This window comes from Peromyscus californicus, unplaced genomic scaffold, assembly GCF_007827085.1.
Source record: "Peromyscus californicus insignis strain IS unplaced genomic scaffold, ASM782708v3 Scaffold_11__1_contigs__length_118956290, whole genome shotgun sequence".
Lineage (NCBI taxonomy): Eukaryota > Metazoa > Chordata > Mammalia > Rodentia > Cricetidae > Peromyscus > Peromyscus californicus.
Window position 1 is genome coordinate 17,627,835 of NW_026294402.1, and position 18,885 is coordinate 17,646,719.

General features: G+C 51.5%; 1 protein-coding gene across 2 annotated transcripts in view; it reads right to left on the minus strand.

Moving 5' to 3' along the window:
* The window catches only part of Elavl3 (ELAV like RNA binding protein 3), a 37,705-nt gene extending 20,111 nt beyond the window's left edge, over positions 1–17,594 (minus strand). The window contains exons 1-3 of one of the 2 annotated variants that reach the window (XM_052754667.1): positions 17,125–17,594; positions 2,891–3,110; positions 2,593–2,696 (exon numbers count right to left, since the gene is read on the minus strand). In XM_052754667.1, the coding sequence (XP_052610627.1) occupies positions 2,593–2,696; positions 2,891–3,110; positions 17,125–17,133 (333 nt within the window). In that variant the 5' untranslated portion in view covers positions 17,134–17,594. The remainder of the gene's footprint in view (positions 1–2,592; positions 2,697–2,890; positions 3,111–17,124) is intronic. The other variant, XM_052754658.1, reaches the window with a different exon arrangement.
* Positions 17,595–18,885: the final 1,291 nt, after the last annotated feature.

The following is an 18,885-nucleotide window of genomic DNA, read 5'->3' on the forward strand; positions in this document are numbered from 1 at the left end:
TAGTTCTTCGCCACAGGTGGACACCTACAGTCACCCCACCAAGGCTCAGAGATCATCGGGGAAAGGGAACAGAAAGAATGGAAGAGCGGGAGGAAGAGGTGGAGTACTTTGTAACAGTTTCTTCCGAGATTGAAATATTCCATCCTGCGGGAAGCTCTTTAAGCGGGAAGGTAAATAACTCAAACTAGCATCAGGAAGTTCCTGAAACTGACCAGATTCAGCAGGCCTCTTCCTGCTAGAGAAAGCAATAAAAGCTGAGCGATCCTCTGAGACTTTCAGAACAGAGCTGCAAAGAAGACCCTGGGGCCAGACCAGCTGCCTGGGAGAAGCAGAAACCAGGCGAGCTGCCTGGAAGAGGTTTAGACCAACTGAGGCACCTGGAAAGGACACTCTCCACACACTCCATGCTCATAATATCGGGTCCTCCAGAACAACAGTAAGAAAACCATCGGGTGCTAACCATGCACAGCCCCACAGCACAGCCCACAAACCCGGCACTGGCCGGACACACACACCTAACACACCAAGCCACACAAACGTCTTGCTGCCACAGACTTACCCCCTAGTGCACCCTGGAAGCCACAATAGGAACCGTCATGTCACAAAGCACATGTCACACTGACACCAGGTTCTACACACTCGAGTCATTCTGTCTGTTGCTGTTTGTCTTTTGAGATGGTCTCGTGTAGCCCAGGCTTGCCGTGAAACCAGCAATTCTCCTGAACTCCTGATCTTCTTGCTGCCAAGTCTGGAATGCCGGGATCACAGGCGTGTGCCACCAGGCCCAGTGTGTGTGGCGCTGGAGAACCAACCAGGGCCTTCATGCATGCAGGGTGGGTGATACTTGCAGAAACTGAGCCCTCAATCTTATCCATGAGTATGCGTGCCTGTGTAGGCCAGGGGTCAACCTTAAGAGTCATTAGAAGGGAGCTGGAGAGATGGCTCAGAGGTTAGGAGCACTGGCTGCTCTTCCAGGGGTCCTGAGTTCAATTCCCAGCACCACATGGTGGCTCACAACCATCTGTAATGAGATCTGGTGTTCACTTCTGGTGGGCAGGCACACACGCCAGCAGAACACTGTATACATAATAAATAAATACATCTTTAAAAAAAAGAGTCATTAGGAACTGTCCACTTTTGAGATAGAGTGCCAGGGACCTCACTGCCTCGCTCCAGCATTAAGGTTACAGGCAAAGGCCACCAAACCTGCCTTTATTTATTTTTTCTTTTTCTTTTCTTTTTTTTTTTTTTGACAGGGTCTTACTGTATAGCTCTGGTTGAGCTGGAACTTGCTGTACAGTCCAGGCTGGCCCACAAAGACCTGCCTGCTTCTACCTCCTGAGTCCTGGGATTAAAGTTATGTGCCACTATGCCTAGCTTGTTTGTTGGGGTTCTGGGGAATCAAACTTAGGTCTTCAAAGCAGTAAAAACAACTGAGCTCTCTCTCCAGGCTCCGCCCCCACTCATTCATTTGTTCATGTCTGTGCTGTAGCTGGAACTCAGACAACTGAGCTCTCTCTCCAGGCTCCGGCCCCAATCATTCATTTGTTCATGTCTGTGCTGTAGCTGGAACTCTACAGGCCGGGTAAGCACTCTACCATTGAGCCACACTCCCAGCCCTACACCTCAAGCCTTAATTATCCAGACCCACCTCACAACAGTCACCTGCATAGACACTGTGTCCCACAACTGCAGAGTCACTTATCCACTGCCTTGCACACACCTGCAGGTCTACTTACAGTCACTGGGGTCCACCTCATGCCCCTGGGGCTTCTGGATCAAGCTGACCACAGAAAGATTCATACCATTTTCCCCTTCCCCCACTCTGGGGAGAGGAAAAGATTCCTATACTTCTTTTCCCATGATAAATTGGGGGCCAGATGGGCACCCTCAGCCTGGCCTCCCCAGGGGTCCTGGAGCAGATTTGAAGGGAGGAGCCCAAACACCCCCAGGCCAACTCAGAGAGGGGGGTTTCCATGGTGATTCTTCCCAAGGGAACTTGGGCTCACATGGTCCCAGCTGCAGCTGCTGAGAAGGGAGGCCATGGGGGAGGGGCAATGCACAAAGGTGGGGGAGGGGACGCTGCATCCCGCCCCCTCCCGGGTCCCTAATTAGATTCCAGATGGCAGATGGGCCCCACCCCCTCTTCCAGGACAAAGACAGGGAAGGGGTCTGCCCGTGGGGTCCTGGTCACTCTGTCCTATCTCCTGGGCCTGGCAGATTCCCTAAGTCTTCCAAGAACATGGGACTTAATGTTGGTAGTATGTCTCCATCCAGGAGGAATGGCTAAGTTGGTAAAGGCAGTTGGTGCCAAGGCTGACCATCTGATCTGGATCCCTGGGACCCACATGGTGAAAGGAGAAAACCAATTCCCACACTTTTCTCTAGTCTTCACACACACAGTGGCACACGTGTGCCCATGCACACATATGCACAGAATAGTAAAATAAAAATACAGTTATCTCTCACATTGATGGGTGAGGGAAGAGGCTCAGAAAAATAAAGCCACGTGACCAGTAAGGAACCAAGAGAACCAAAGCTTCATTCAGGAGCAGAGATGATGGCAGGACTCACTCAGAGGGGGACACTCACCTTGATGGTCTTTGTCTGCAGTTTGAGGCCGTTGAGGGTGTTGATGGCTTTGTCTGCATCATTGGGGTCAGAATAGTTCACAAACCCATACCCCAGGCTCTGCCCTGTGGGAGGACCACAAGAGTGACTTCCCTAGCCTGCCCAGTGTCCCCAACACACTTGCCACGCTCCAGCTTTGTCCCCATGACAGTGTGTTCCCCAGAGAGCCACTTGGCGCCATCCATCCCGAGATACCCACCCAGGTCACACTTGTTTTTCCATGGCGCTTCCTCCCTGCTTGCCACCCGAGGCCACACACCTGTGATCTTGTCCCGGACCAACTTGCAGGATTCGATGTCCCCGATGCTGCCGAAGAGACTCTTGAACTCGTCCTGTGTCATGTTCTGGGGTAGGTAGTTGACGATGAGGTTGGTCTTGCTGTCGTCAGTGGCTCCGTTTGTCCCAAGGAGTGGCCCGTTGGGCAGGGCCGGGCCGGCCGGCCCCCCCCCAACCTGAGACTCCATGGCCCCCAGTATCTGCTGGAGAAAACAGGTCACACCCGCTCACCGCCCAGTCCGCATCACTGGAAAGAGGGGTTTGGGGATGGATTAATCATGTCTAACATGGACTTAGTCAAAGGAGGGGGTAGTAATGGTTTTTATCCGGTTTTGTTTGTTTGTTGGTCTTTTTTTTTTCTTTTTCTTTCTTTCTGTGTAGCCCTGGCTGTCCTGGAACTCACTCTGTAGACCAGGCTGACCTCAGACTCACAGAGATCCTCCTGCCTCTGCCTCCTGAGTGCTGGGATTAGCTATCTGTTGGTCTCTTGGATCTGGAGATTTTCTGGCTACGTACCCCAGGCTGACCTTGAACTCCCTATGCAGCTCAGTCTGGGTATGCACTCTTTCTTTGCTGAGACTTGGGCTCACTACGTAGACCACGGGTCTGGAACTCACAGAGATCCTCCTGCCTCTGCTTCCCGAGTGCCAGCTGTATTCATCATTGTCTTCTTTTAATTATTGACGGGGACACAGCAGTTGAAGCTGTCACAGCAAGTCTAAAGGCTGAGCTGTCTCCAGAACCCCGCAGAGGTGAAAGGAGAGGAACCGACTACATAAAGTTGTCCTGTGACGTGTGCACTACACATGTACACAAGGCAAAATTTTAAAATGTAATCCGTTTTTAAATTAATTAAAAAAAAAAGGCTGGGTGGTGGTGGCACACGCCTTTAATCCTAACACTCGGGAGGCAGAGGCAGGTGGATCTCTGTGAGTTCCAGGCCAGCCTGGTCTACAGAGTGAGATCCAGGACAAGCACCAAAACTATACAGAGAAACCCTGTCTCAAAAACCCAAAATAAATAAAATAAAATAAAGTAAATGCTTTATGTGGCTAAGTATAAATGCTTTATAAGGCTAAGTACCTTACCTGTGTATAATGCCAGCACTGAAGAGGCCTGGACTAAACAGTGGGACCTTGGCCTTTTTTTTTTTTTTTTTTTTTGACAGGGTTTCATGTAACCCAGGCTAGTCTCAAAACTTGCTATGTAGCCAAGGTCAACTTTGAACTCCTGATTTTCCTGCTTCTACCTCCCAGGTGCTGGGATTACAAGAGTATGCCATTACACCCCAAACCCTGTCTTAAAACCAAATCAAAAAAGGGTATAAGGGCAGGGGATGTACCTCGGTGGTGGGGCTCTTGCCTAAGATGGGTGAGGATCTGAGTCCACACCCTAGCCCGGCCAACAAACACGGTAAATTATAGTTTGGATAGGCTAGGGTGTGCCCACAGAGATGTGTGTGCTGGGCCTGGAGTGGCTGGGGTGGGAAGTGGTAGAACCTTGAAGATCGGCCTAGGGGAAGTAATTAGGTCCCTGGCAGGGAGGTTTCCCTTGGAAGGGATTGATTGGTGCTCTCCAGGGGCCCTGGCCGGTTCTCTCAAGACTGGGCTGTTTGGGATTGGAAAGTGATGCTCAGCAGTTAAGGGTTTGATTTCTTGCAGAGGACCAGTCTGTCAGGTGGCTCACAGGCCCCTGCGACTCCAGCGTCAGGCGACCTGATGCCCTCTCTGGCTTCCAGAGGCACCAACGCTCACATATGCACACACATGGACATACATAAAATAAAATCTTCAATAAATAGAGACACACAGAGAGAGACAGAGATAGAGAGAGCAGGTTCTTGTAGGGGAGAGTGCAGGGTGTCTTACAGAGCCACCCCCAACCCCTTTGGGTCTGTGCGGAAGGACCATCCCGTGCCTGGCCTTTTTGAGCACAGCAGTTCCTGCTCTTTCTTTCCTCCCCTTCAGAAGAAGGGAGTCAGCACATGCCACCAGGGATAGCATGGTGGCATCCTCCGTTCCCAATTCTCTGCCACCCTGTGACCCAACCCAAGGGCCTCCCAGAGGGTGAACAGATGGGACCACCTGCTCTGGGACTTCCAACCTCCAAAGCAAAGCTAAGACAACCTCTTCTGTAGCCCAACATGGTAGCTAGCCCATGTCTGTCGTCTCAGCACTGGGGAGGCGGACACAGGACAATTACGGTAGCTTTGTGGTCAGCTCAGGCTGCACAGTGAGGCCTAACCAAAGCAAGAGCGTCCTCCAGACACTTCCCTTCTGTCTAAACTTCAAGTCTTTACATTTAGTTGTTTAGTGCGTGCGTGTGCGTGTGCGTGTGTGTGCGTGTGTGTGTGTGCACATGTGCCATGGCACACACCTGGAGAAGACAACTTGGGAGAGTCTGTTCTCTTCTTCAACACAGGGGAGCCAGGGATCAAACTCAGGTGGTTCGGGCTTGGCAGCAAGCTCCTCCACCTGCAGAACCAGCTCACTGGTCCCACCTCTCTCTCTCTCTCTTTTTTTAATTTAATTTTTTATTTGTTTTTATTTTATGTGCATTGGTGTTTGCCTGCGTGTACATCTGTGTGAGGGTGTCAGGATCCTCTGAAACTAGAGTCACAGACAGTTGTGGGCCATCATGTGGGTTCTGGGAATTGAACCCGGGTCCTCCAGAAGAGCAGCCAGTGCTCTTAACCACTGAGTCATCTCTCCAGCCCCACTCTTCTCTTTATAAACACTCAGCTTCAGGTATTTTGTTATAGCAAGAGAAAATAAGCAGTTACTTCATATAAATAAGCGAATACCTAAAATCAGTCTGGGAATTTTCAGGACAAAAAAGGAACACTTTTCTTCATAAAAAAAGAAGTAGTCACAGCCTTCCTGGTGGTGTACACTTTTAATCCCAGAACTTGGGAGGCTAGCCTGGTCTACATATCAACTTCTAGGTTAGCCAGAGCTACACGGTGAGACCCTGTTTCAAAGACAGAGGGAAGAAAAGAAATCAAAATCAAACAAAAAATAGAAATTAATGATTTTAGTAGCTTTAAAGCCACATCAGGCCCTTCTCTGATGTGATTTATTTTTCTTCTCTCAGAGATAACTCCCATCTCAAGGGTGTCAATATTTTTTCCTTCCTACATGATTTTCCTATTAGTTGTTTAACCCCATAATCACTCTGTGAGCTATTTGGGTTTGACTTTCTTTCTTTCTTCTCTTTCTTTTCTTTTCTTTTTTTTTTTTTAAATAAAACATAAAACACCTGCAAAGAATATGACATTTTTATTTAATTTATAGACGGTATCTGTCACTTTGTTTTGTGGAGACTGGGAGCTCATTGCAAGGGTCCTTATTCCTGGTGTTAAAGAAATGCTTAAAACAAAAAAGCTGTGCAGGCTGAGGTGGCGCACACCTTTAATCCCAGCACTGGGAAGGCAGAGGCAGGAGGATCTCTGTGAGTTCAGTGTCATTCTGGATGCCAGGGCTACGGAATGAGACTCTGGCTCCCAAGGGAAAGAAGGAGAAAGCTGGGGAGGATGGCACACATATATGTGTGGAATTCCAGCACCTAGGAGACTGAGGCAGGAGGACCCATGAACTCAAGACCAATTTGAGCTACCCAGACCCTGTGTCAAAAAGCCAAAACCAGGGAGCTGGAGAGACGGCTCAGTGGCTAAGAGCAGTGGCTGCTCTGCAAAGACCCAGGTTCAATTCCCAGCACCCACAAGGCAGCTCACAACTGTCTGCCACTCCAGCTCCAAGGAATCTGACACCCTCTTTGGGTTCCAGGGGCCCCTGCACATTTGGGTGCACCTAAACTCACACAGGCGCACGCACACACCTAAGTACAGAATACATACATGTTTTTAAAAGCTCCAAACAGACAGACAAATAATTAATGCTCCATAATAAATAACAGCTCCATAATCATCGTAGCCACAGATATTCTTCCCTTAGGGCTGGCAAGACAGCTCAGCAGACAGAGGTGCTTGGCACCAGGCCTAAGAGCCTGACTTCAGTCCCCCAGGACTCACATGGTAGAAAGAAAACCCATTCCTGCAATTTGCCTTTTTACCTCCTCCACATGTACACCGTGGCACACACGTGCTCACACATTCAATAAATAAATACTAAACAACTTAAAAATGCAATTAAGAGATTTTTTTCTACATGAGCTTTACCCAGCTAAGCTTATTTTGTATGTGGTGGTGGCGGCAGCGGTGGTGGCGCACGCCTTTAATCTCAGTACTCAGGAGGCAGAGGCAGGCGGATCTCTGTGAGTTCGAGGCCAGCCTGGTCTACAGAGTGAGTTCCAGGAAAGGTGCAAAGCTACACAGAGAAACCCTGTCTCAAAAAAACAAAACAAAACAAAAAAACAATTATTTTGCACGGAATTTGGAGGTGGGTGTGACGGTAGACACTCTAGCCCAAAAGTGCTTGAGGGACAGAGGCTGAAGGTTCAGCATAATCCTCTCCTAAAAGAGAGTTCAAGGCCAACCTGGGTGGCATGAGATCCCACCTTTAAAAAAAAGAAAGAAAGAAGAAACTGGGCCCAGCAAGACGGCTTGGTGGGTAAAGGCACTTGTCAAAACCGGACAGCCTGAGTTTGACCCTCAGATTCCACACTGGAAGCAGAGAATCAAGTCCTAAAAGACGTCCTATGACCTAGCCCCACCCCCCACCCCTATAGTAAATTTTAAACAAAGAAAAGAAAAACCCAGAATATTTTCTTGGGGAGCTGGAGCTGTAACTGTAGCTCAGGAGTAGAATGTTTGCCTGACGTGAGCAACTCTCAGTCTGATCTCTAGCAGTTAAAAAAAACAAACAAACCAGTGTTTTATTTTGATCTAGATTTGTCCTTTCAGCAGGGATTGAACGTGAGTTCTCATACATGCCGGACGAGTACACCACGCTGTTATTTCTCTAGGGGTTTTATTTTCTTTTTGAGCCACGGTTTCATATAGCCCAAAGTAGCCCAGGATGACCTTGAACTTGTGAAGCTCTGAGTGCCGGGATTTGGGGCTGACATCACCACACTGGGTTTACATGTATAATGCTATGGACAATTTGGTGTTTTGTGCTCGCCAGGCAAGTACTCTGCTGACTGAGCTGTGTCCCAAACCTTCCCCCAGCTTTTGCGATGGTCTTGTTAAGCTGCTCGTGTTGTCCTCAAACTTGCAAACCCAGAACTCTGAAGCAGCTGGGATCGTGCTCTACTATGCTCTACAGTGCCTGTTCTATCAGGTTTTGAAAATGTTGAATTTTATTGAAATACTTTCTGTATCTATTAAAGTAACTTTTGGGGGGAAGGTGGCTTTTTGAGATAGTGCTTTTCTGTGTAGCCCTAGATGGTATGGAACTGTTTAGATTTATTTTTATTCTCTTTAATTATGTGTCTGTGTGTGGGTATGTGAGTGCAGATGCCAGCAGGGGTCAGAGGCATCAGATCTCCTGGAGGTGGAGTTGGAAGCAGGTGTGAGACATGGGTGCTGGGAACGCTGGTCCCCTGCAAGCAGTAAGTGCTTATAACCTACAGGCATCTCTCAGGCACCTCACCATCCCCTTCCAGGTCTCTGTCTCTCTGTGTACATTTGTCTGTCTCTGTCTCCCTCTTTTCCAGACAGGGTCTCACTGTGTATCTCTGATCAGTAATCAGCCTGGAACTCTTCTTAGAGTAGACCAGGCTGGCCTCAAACTCACAGAGATCCATCTGCTTCTGCCTCCACAAGCAGTGGAATTAAGGGTGTGCAGCAAGCTGGGCGTGGTGTGCCTTTAAACCCAACATTTGAGAAGCAGAGGCAGACAGATCCCTGGGTTCTCAACCAGCCTGGTAAAGAGTTCCAGGACAGCCAGGGCTACACAGAGAAACCCTGTCTCAAAAAAAACAAAAACAAAAACAAAAACAAAAACAAAAACGACCAACCGACCAACCAAACAAACCAAACAAACCAAAAAAGGTATGCGCCCCCATGTGGACCTAGATCTTCTGTGGTGGTGACAGGATTTCAAGGAGCTGAGATTGGCCTGGAGCTCAGTATACAGTCGAGGATGACCTTGAACTCCTGATGTTGATGCCTCCATCTCCTGAGTGCTGGGGTAACAATGAACTTGTGATTTTCCTGCTTTGGTCCCCTTGTGCTGTGATTCTAAGCCTGGGCCACCATGCCCAACATAAGGAATGACTTTTATATTTAATACATTATTGCTATGGATTATGTTAATTGATTTTCCAGTATCAAACCAAGCAACCTAGGCAAACAAACCTGGCTATGCAGACTTTTAAACATGTATTTTATGAAATTTTGGACTGAGTATGGTGGTGCAAACGTTTAACTCCAGAATTCAGGAGCAGAGGCAGATGGACCTCTGTGAGTTCTGGGTCAGCCTGGTCTACAAAGGGAGTTCCAAGGCAGCCAGGGTTGAACAGTAAGACCCTATCTCAAACATTCTTTTAACTATGTTATATTTATTGATTTTTAATTTTATTTACTGATTTGTATATATATGTGTGAGTGCATGTACACCGTAACTTACGCGGCAGTCAGAGGTCGACCTGTGGGAGCTGGTTCTTCCCTTCACCACGTGGTACTGGGGACTGAACTCAGGTTGTCAGACTTGGCTGCAGGTACCTGCTCAACCATGTCACCAGCCTGGTCACGCATACTTTAATTGCATTTGTTTGCATTGCTTAATTTAGTTGGCTGATTTTTTTTCTGTTCACTGGGATCTGGGAATTGAACCCAGAGCCTTACTCTGCCAGGCAAGTGTTGCCCCCTCAGCTCCCCATCTGCTCAGCAATTCTTACATTTATGTTCAAGAGTATCATTCAGCTTGATATTAACTGGTGTGTCCAAGCTTTTGACACTGGGACTCGATGCTGTTGTCTACAAAGTTCACACTGGAGAACCACACAATTTTTAACAAAATATGTCCCCCAAAATTCCATGCTTATTTGGAGGCAGGATCTCAAAATGATGACCAGGACGCTCTTGAACTCAGAGATCCACCTGCCTCTGCCTCCTGGGTTCTGGGATTAATGGCGTGCGCCACACGTTAGGCAAAACTTCCTGTTTTAAATCGGGTTATGATCTGTGTTGGGCCAACTTCCCAGCTCCTGGTGGCCACCCCACCGGCTGCAAATTGGCAAACTTGGAAGACAGGAGCTAATTCTGCTAGGCTAGGTGAGCCGACTAAGGCTCAGAGACCATAAGGAATGTGCTGAGTCACACACACCACACGTCAGTGCTCGCAGTAGACGTCAAATGCACGCCTCTCCTCACCGAAGAACACATTAGCATTCTCTAGGAGAGATGACAGGCACTAAGATTGCATGGGCTTTGACATGTTGGTGTCTTTGAATACGTCCTTGTATTCTTGAGACTCTGTTTTGCCTTGCAGCAAAATCAAAACAGTTGGGGCTGGGGAGATGGCTCAACAGTTAAGATGGCTGCTCTTCCACAGGACCTGGGTTCGATTCCCAGCACCCACATGGTGTCTTACAACCATCTGCAACTCTAGTCCTGGCGATCTGACACCTTCTTCAGGCTTCTAGGCACTGAACTCACATGATGCAAAACACCCATACGGTAAAAAAGAAAAGAAAAAACCAAAGCAGGTGGTCGTGACTCTGAAGGGAGGGCTGTGTCAAGGACCTTGGAAAGCCAGGGCTCAGTTCAGCCGGTAGAGTGCTGGGATCTATTGGTCCCGTCTGCCGCGCTCACCGGAAGGCGAAGAACCAGCACTGCCTCCAGCTCTTTCGTGCAGCGGTGGCAAGATGCTTCAGGAGGTAAAGGTGCTTGCTGCCAAGCCTGGCAACCTGAGTTCAATCCCCAGGGCCCACAAGATAGGAGAGAACCAACTCCTGGAAGTTGACCTCTGACCTTTTCACACTCACACTAATGCACATCTATACCAAGTAAATGTTAAAAAAAAAATGAAAGAAAGAAAGGGAGAAAGAAAAAAGGAAGGGAGAAAAAGAAAGAGAGAAAGAATGGGAGAGACAATGTGTGTGTTTAAAAATTACCAAAGCTTGACTGGGGATACAGTTCAGGGTACAGTGCTCGCCTACCATGTGAGGAGGCAGTGGGTTCAGGACCTAGGACTGAAAAAATGGAGGGGGATTTTTGAAATACTATTCTGGTGTGTTGGCTTATGCCTATAATTCCTGTAGCCTTGTACTGAGGAAGCTAGGCAAAGATCACCACCACAGCTCAAGGCCAGCCTGGGTTACAGAGTGAGTTGTGTATCAAAAACCACAGAGATTGGAGGATGGTGGCACACGCTTGTTATCGAAGCACTGGAGACAGAGGATCAGAAGTTCAAGGTCATCCTGAGCAGCATAAACCACTTTAAAGCCAGCTTGGATTAAGAGAGCCTGTCTCAAAATAAATAAAATAAAATAAACTGGGTGTGGTGGCGCACACCTTTAATCCCCAGCATTTGGGAGGCAGAGGCAGGTGGATTTCTGTGAATTTGAGGCCAACCTGGTCTACAGAGTGAGTTCCAGGACAGCCAAGGCTGTTTAATGAGACCCTGTCGTAAAACAAACAAACAAACAAACAAAATACCTAAAACTGGGGACCAGCAAGACACCTTGGAGCAGCGATCCTTGAGGGCTCTGTGACTTCAAGTCAGCACAGTGATCCAGGCCCCAGTGGACATATGCTTGTTAGCCGGAGGCTCACGCTCAGTGTGGTCAGTTATAAAGGAAACTGGGGCTTCCTTTTTATTTTGAGGTAAGGGCACTTCCACGAGCCTAAAAACCTGAGTTCCTTCCCTGGGACCTTCACAGAGGAAGAACCAACTGTTTCAAGCTGTCCTCTGACATGTTCCACATGTGTACTGTGGCAGGCACACGGGGTGCATGCAAACATCCCCCAATTCCCCCTCATATTAGATAAATATAGAAATGCATGCCTGAGCTATGCACAGTGGCTCACACATGAAAACCTAGCACTAGAGAGACTGAGGCATGAGTATGAAAGTCTGATGTCAGCTTGGGCTACATCGTGACTTAGAGCCAGGATGGCAGACATAGCAAAGCCCCACCACACCACCCCACCCCCAAAAATATGCTGGGCATGGTGGCAGCATACACTTTTAACTCCAGAACTAGGCAAGCAGAAGCAGTGACTCTGTGAGCTTGAGGCCAGCCTGATCTACATGCCAAATTCCAGGCCAGCCAATACTATGAAGTGAAACCTTGTCTACAAAAATAAAGCCCGTATCGTGCCGCATAAAGATGGAGGCTGAAGGGCTGGCGAGGCTGCTCAGCAGTTAGTTTGGTTCCACAAGACAGCTCACAACTGGAGCTCTCCTTTCTGTGTATCCACTGCCTTCTTCTGGCCTCTAGACTCCCACCAAGCTCCAGGTATGCATACAAACATGCATACAGTCAAGCCGTGCACATGCACACACACATACACACACACACACACACACACACACACACACACACACACACACACACACTATAAACAAATCTTTAAAAAAAACCTGTTTGATGGAGGTGTCGAGGTCTTAGGACCAGAGTTTAACCTAGGCATTCGTGGGAAGGTGAAAGAACAGACCCAGAAAGTTGTTCTCTTCGCTTCACAGACATTTGCTGCAGCAGTGCATGCCCATCACACTCACACACACACACACTCACACGCACGCGCACACACACACACACACACACTCACACACACACACTCACACACACACTCACACACACACTCACACACACTCACACACACACTCACACACACACACACACACAATTTTTTAAGAGTGGTGGGTGAGGGAGTTGCTGATCTCTGCCAACCACACAGGACTGGTTGCAGCTCACACTGCCCAACTGTGCATTCTCGGATCTGCTACCTAAAGTTTCTGGGATTCGAGTCCACACTGCTGAACCTCAGATTACGGGTCCAGCAGCCTGAGGGAGAATGGAAGCCCCATGTTGGGAAGCTGGAAAGCATTCTGAGAGCAGTAGAGTCTGCTGTGGGCTCAGTTGTAAGAAGTGGAAGTAGGTCTGTAAGGTCCATGCCCTGCTTCAGCAGTATTTTTTACAAGCACCCTGCCTCAGTGAGTACTGACTCCACACGACTTTTAAGGACTGGTTCTCCCTTTTGCCTTGGGGGTCCCAGGTATTGAACTTAGGTTGTCGGGCTTGATGGTAAGTGCCTCCCTCTACTTGCTGAGCTTTCTCCTGGTCCCTGACCTTGAACTCCTGAGCCTCCACCCTTCACAAGCTGGGGTTTACTGGCCTATGTCAGTGTGCCCGGTTTGAGTGGAGCTGGGAATCCAGTCCAGGCTTTGTCGCATGCCAAGAAGCATTCTCCCAGCTGAGCCACATAGCCTGCCCTTGGGGTGGCTCCTGAATTCTTGGCTTACAAGGTCTTTGGTCACCTCCCCTGTAGCTGTGGAGGCAGCTGGGCACCATCTAAAAGGTTGGCGGCCGCTGGGTGTAGCTCAGTGGCAGGGTGCTTGCCTCAAACCTGCAAGGCCCTGGGCATCTTGAGTACAGTAGGGTGAGGGAAGGGTGCCTCCGAGGGTCTACTCTGACGGCCAATCAGCTGGGAGTGGCTGCCTGCGGTCATCTACTCGGAGTACTCCAAAGACACGTCCAGTCTCTAAAGGAACATGCCCTGCACTGACTAAATCCTGGGCTTATCAGTAATGTCTGTCGTGGGCACATCGGTCAGACAGTGAACACTGCAAGGTCCACATTTAGGTTCCCTAATTTCTCTTTCCCTCCCTCCCTCCCTCCCTTCCTTTTCTTTCTTTCTGGCCTTGGGCTCAGAGATGAGCCTGCCTCTGCCTCCCGAGTTCCAGGATTAAAGGCGTGCGCCACCACGCCCGATTCAGGTTCCCTAATATTAACACTATATTGATATCACAGCCTGTGTTTTGAGAGCTTGCCATCCTGTTCATTTTGCCTTTTTAGTACTGGAACTGAACTCAGGCCTCATTCACACTAGACAGGCACTCTGCCACCAAGCCCTATCCCCCCCGCTTCTTCATGAGAAACAAATCTAGAGCTCAGCAGATGAAGATGAATGCAACCACGCCTGAGTTTGGAATCCACGTGGTGGAAGGACAGAGCCAAATCCTGCAAGTGGTCCTCTGACCTCCACACTCGTAAGTAAACAAATTTAAAAGTGTAATTAAAAATTCACATCTAGGATCAAAGAATGAAAGGCCAATAATAATAACAACAGCCACAGCGGCATAACTCTATGACAAAGCCCTCACTTAGCATGTACAAGGCCCTGGGTTCCAGCCCCAGCACTACAAAAACAAACAAACACCACAAAACAAAACTAGCAAACCAAGACTGGCATGCCAGCCCACGGCTGTAATTCCCGGACCTCGGAACTTGATGAAGAATCAAACCTGTCTTAGAAACAAAACTGAATGAAAAGACAACCAAACATCCACAGGAGCAAAGCAATGCCCAGCGCCGACTGTTTACTACGCTCCAGATATTACTCTGGAACATAAGACATCGCACACACTAGGCACTCATGTCCCGGTGTTTGGAGCCCCTGTGCATCAGGCACTGAGCACGTGGAGTCTGGATTTTTGTTTGTTTTGAGACAGGGTCTCATTATGTAGCCCCATTGTCCTGGACCTCACTACATACACCAGGCTGGCCTCGAACTCACGGAGATCCACATGCCTTGGCGTCCCGAGTGTTGGGATTAAAAGGCCTGTGCCACCACCGCCCGGCTACATGGTTGTAGACTTCCAGCACTGTTCAGAAACGTGGAAACCATTTGCTCCATTTCTGAGATGGAGAAACCAAGGCCAGAGGTAATGGTTTAGCGTTTGCTATGGAGTCCATCTTAGACAGGCCTGTGTGTGTGTGCTTATGTGTGTGTGTGTATGTGTGTGCTCCTGTGTGCCACTGCACCTGTGTGGGGGTCAGAGGCCAACTCTGAGGCGTTGCTGTCCTAGGGACGGACTCAGGTTGGCACAAACGACGGCAATCACCGGCTGAGCCAGTGCCAGCTCCATGCCCAGCTTCCGTCAGCAACTGACCCCTGATTTAATGACCCGGAGTCTGCGGAGTTCCCTACCAGCTGCCCTCCCATCACGTCGGGGGTACCAGGGTGAGCTGGTTCTGGGGGTTTGCTGCCAGCCTGCTCATCTAGCACTTCTCCCCGCTCTCTGCTTCAGCTTAGCTGGGCAGGGCCTGGAGTCCCTTTCACAGCTGAACCTGCTGAGCTGCCTAAGCCGATAATGGGGATCGGATTGGCAGAAGCCACACCCGGCCTGTGCCATGGTCACTCTGTAGCCTGGGCTGGCGGCACCGCAGCCAGCAGCCATCGAAGGACCTTGAGGACCGGCCCAGGACTGGCTGAGCGGGACTTCTCTCCCTCCCTGGCTCCTCCTGCGGGTCTGTTTCTCACTCTTGGCTTCTTCCCCCTCACCCCCATCACACACAGCTGCGGGAGGATTTGTCAAGAACACACCTAAAGCCACTTGCTCCAAAGACCCCCTTGGCCTCCAGCTGGGCCTCGGGGCCCCAGTCACAGTGACAGATGCCTGGAGACCGGTGACAATAGCCCCTGAGTGGCTGGCTGTCTATGCAGGCAAGTCGGGGCCACCACGTGGTGCAGACTGAGCCTCCAATTCCTGAACCCTTTCCCTCTACTTCTGCTAGGGGCCCTCACTGTCTCCATCCCCCTCACTTCCTCCTTCTTGCGTGTCCCCCACCACCACCCATGGGAATTCCAGGGCCCCCGGGGCTCCCGGCCCTGCTGTAACCTCTGACCACACCCTCTTCTCTTTTGCGCATTCTTTTCAAGCAGAACAACAGAGGAGGGGGAGTCTAGGGGGTGCTATATTGTTATGGGGGTTCTGGGAGTCCCCAGGAGGCCACACTCCGGCTCTCAGACCTGAATGAGCACCTTGAGGCCCAGAGATGGTAAGGAACCAGCCTGAGGTCACACAGCACGATGAGCCGGTCTTGGGAAGGCGTCGGGGAGGAGATGGTCCTTTCTTAGAGCCAGGTGGGCTGGTCCCGGGCCCAAGAGAGAGGAGGCCCAGAATAGACTACTGAGCTTCCCGTCCCCCACTGTACTAGCTACGGCTCGAAAAAGAGGCCGGGAACAACACTTGGTGTGCAGAGACACACAGGGAGAGATCTCGGAAGAGCAGAAAAGGTAGGCTGGGCGCGGGGACCAGACAAAGGACGCGCGGCGGCGCGGGGAGCGAGTCGCTCAGGGAGGCGGGGGTGGAGCCAGGGTGCGGTGAGCACTGGCCAGCCCCGCCCCGGGACACGCCCGGGTTGCCGGGTGGAGGTCCGAGGGCTCGCTCCAGGCCAGGTCCTGGGGGCCTCGGGGCGGGGCCTGGATGGGCGTGGCACGGCAGGGCGTGGCACACCGGGCGGGGCCGTGAGTTCGGGAGCTGACCAGCTCCGAGGCTGCTGAAAGCGAACGCGCGCCGGCCGAGCGGCGAGAGTGGCAGGCGCGTTCAAGGTCACCCCGAGGCCCGGAGCCCTGGCCCGGGGAGGGCGCGTGCAGAAGGCCCGATGGGATGCTGCTGCAGCCCCTCACCCCCTCACCTGGAGGCAACGGCTGGGGAACGAGAACCCCCCCTCTCCCGCCCCCCCCCCAGCCCCAAGGCCCCGCGCGAGGCCACGGCCCGCGAAGAAGGGCGGAGAGACAAAGGGACCACGGTGGTGGCAGCGAGGCCTCGGGGCGCCCCCTCCTCTCCCCTCCCCGCTTGCCGCAAGGTCGACGGGGCTCGAGGACGAAGATGTTCGCCTCTCGGGCGCGGCCGGGGCCCGGGGTAGCGCGATCCGATGCCACCCCGCCTCTCCATCCCCCACCAAAAGCTCTCGGAGAATGCCCTGTGGCCTCTGCCCGGACCCACAGAAGGCCATCGCGGCCCGCGTCCTCCTGGGCGGCCTGCGGGTCTGGGCCTGGGATGCTGGAAACATCCTCCGCCGCCGCGGCCCCTCCCCCACAGCCTTCCAGAGAGGGGCCATCCAGACCCCGGGGTAGCCGAGGGCACCCCGCACACAGCCCGGCCGGCCAATCCTCTCAGACCAGGCTCTGCTCCCCAGAACTCCGGATGCGGCTGTACCCACTCTCAGGCCCGAGGCGCGGTCCTACCCCCCCACCCGGGCCTAGCTAGGCCTGGTCCTACCCCCCCCACCGCGTCTCCGTGGAGCCAGACTCAGCCCCTCCCTCCCGTGTTCGTCTCGCAGCGACAAGGGAGTACCTACAGTGACCATTCTTGTGTGCCCGGTGGGCGCGGTCCGTATCGAGGGCGGCTCCGGGGGTCGTGCACTCCTGGGGGGGCGCCCGGTGCTCACGCCGGGGTCCCGCCCGGGCGTCTGCGGCTGCGGACGCTGCAGAGGCGGAGATGGAGGTGGCGGCGCCCTCGAGGGCCGGGAACGGACCCGAGCCTGGGGATGCGCGCGCCGACGGCCGGGTCCCCGGCGGCAGGTGGATGGAGGGAGCGGGCGCGCGGTGGAGGACGCCCAGTGCGCGGCCCCGCGGGGCCCGGAGAGGTCGCCCTTCCCCACTAGGATCTCGGCAGGTCTGCCTTCTGCGGTGGGCCCTCGGTCCGGCCTGTCCGGTGCCGGGTGCCGAGTGTCGGGTCCTTGCCTCTCGCCCGCCCTCCCTCCCTCCCTCCGGCCCGCGCTGCGCGCTCCGCGCTCTGGGTCGCACCGCCGCCGCCCCCAGCCCTTTATAGCGGCAGCTGCCAGCGCCGGCGTCGCTCATTGGCTGGGTCGGCGGGTCCCCGCCTCCTCCCGGCTCCCGACGGCGCGGCAGGTGGAAGCGAGTGCGTGCCGGCGGACTCTGAATGCCGAGAATGAATATGCTGAGGCCTCGGATTTTGGCTCCCTGGTGCCTGTAGACCCTGAGTCCTGTCTTGACACTGTTCTGGTTCCCTCTTCGGTCCAGGACCTAACTCTGAAGGGGTGAAGACAGCTTTCCGTGGCCCAAACACAATCAGAAGGTTGTTAAGGGACAAAGACCCAGACCCGTGCTGCTAGGTCCGAGGTGAATAGGTTTCGTCCACATGACCTCTGCTGATATTAGAAATAATACTGGGTGGTGAGCCAGGAGGATCCTTGGTAGTTTGAGGATAGCATGGGCTACGCAAGACTCTAAGCTGATCTGGGTCACATAGCAAGCTCCAGGCTGTTGTGTACCTCTTAGGAAGATCTTGTCTTTTTAAAAAGTGAAGGAAAAAGACAAGAAAACAGAAAGAAAAAAAAATAAAGTGGGCACAATGGCACATGCTTGTAAGACCAGATTTGGGCGGTTGGACAGTCAGGGGGATCAGGAGTACAAGGCCAGCCTGGGGCACATGAGACCCTTTCTCAATAAAACAAAACAAAATAAACCAAAACGAAAGGACAGATAGCTCAGCAGGAAAAGACTTTCGCCTGGAAATCTGAGGGTTTTTTGTTTTTCGAGATAAGGTTTCTCTGTTTATTCCGGGCTGTCCTGGAACTTACTGGAACTCAGGGTGGCCTCGAACTCAGAGATCCATCTGCTTCTCCCAAGTGCTGGGATTAAAATCATTGCCACTATGCTGGATGGCAACCTGTTTCATCCCTAGACCTCATTTAAAGGTGGAAGGAGAGATCCAGCTCCACAAAGTTGTCCTCTGACCTATACACACACACACACACACACACACACACACACACACACACACACGCCCGTGGTATGCACACACATACATACACACACTAATAGTAATAATTATTATTAAATAATATTAATTTATTTAATAATATTATTAAAAATGGGCTGGGGATATGGTTCAGTTATTAGTATGCATGAAGCCTGGGGTCCATCCCTCGCACCACATAAACTTGGCATGATGCTGAAAGCCTGTAATCCCAACACTTGAGATGCTGAGGCAAAGGATCATAAGTTCAAGGTCATCATCAGCTACATAGTGAATTCCAGGCCAGCCTGAGCTACAGAGATTTTCCTTAAAAACGAACGACAACAACCGAATAAGA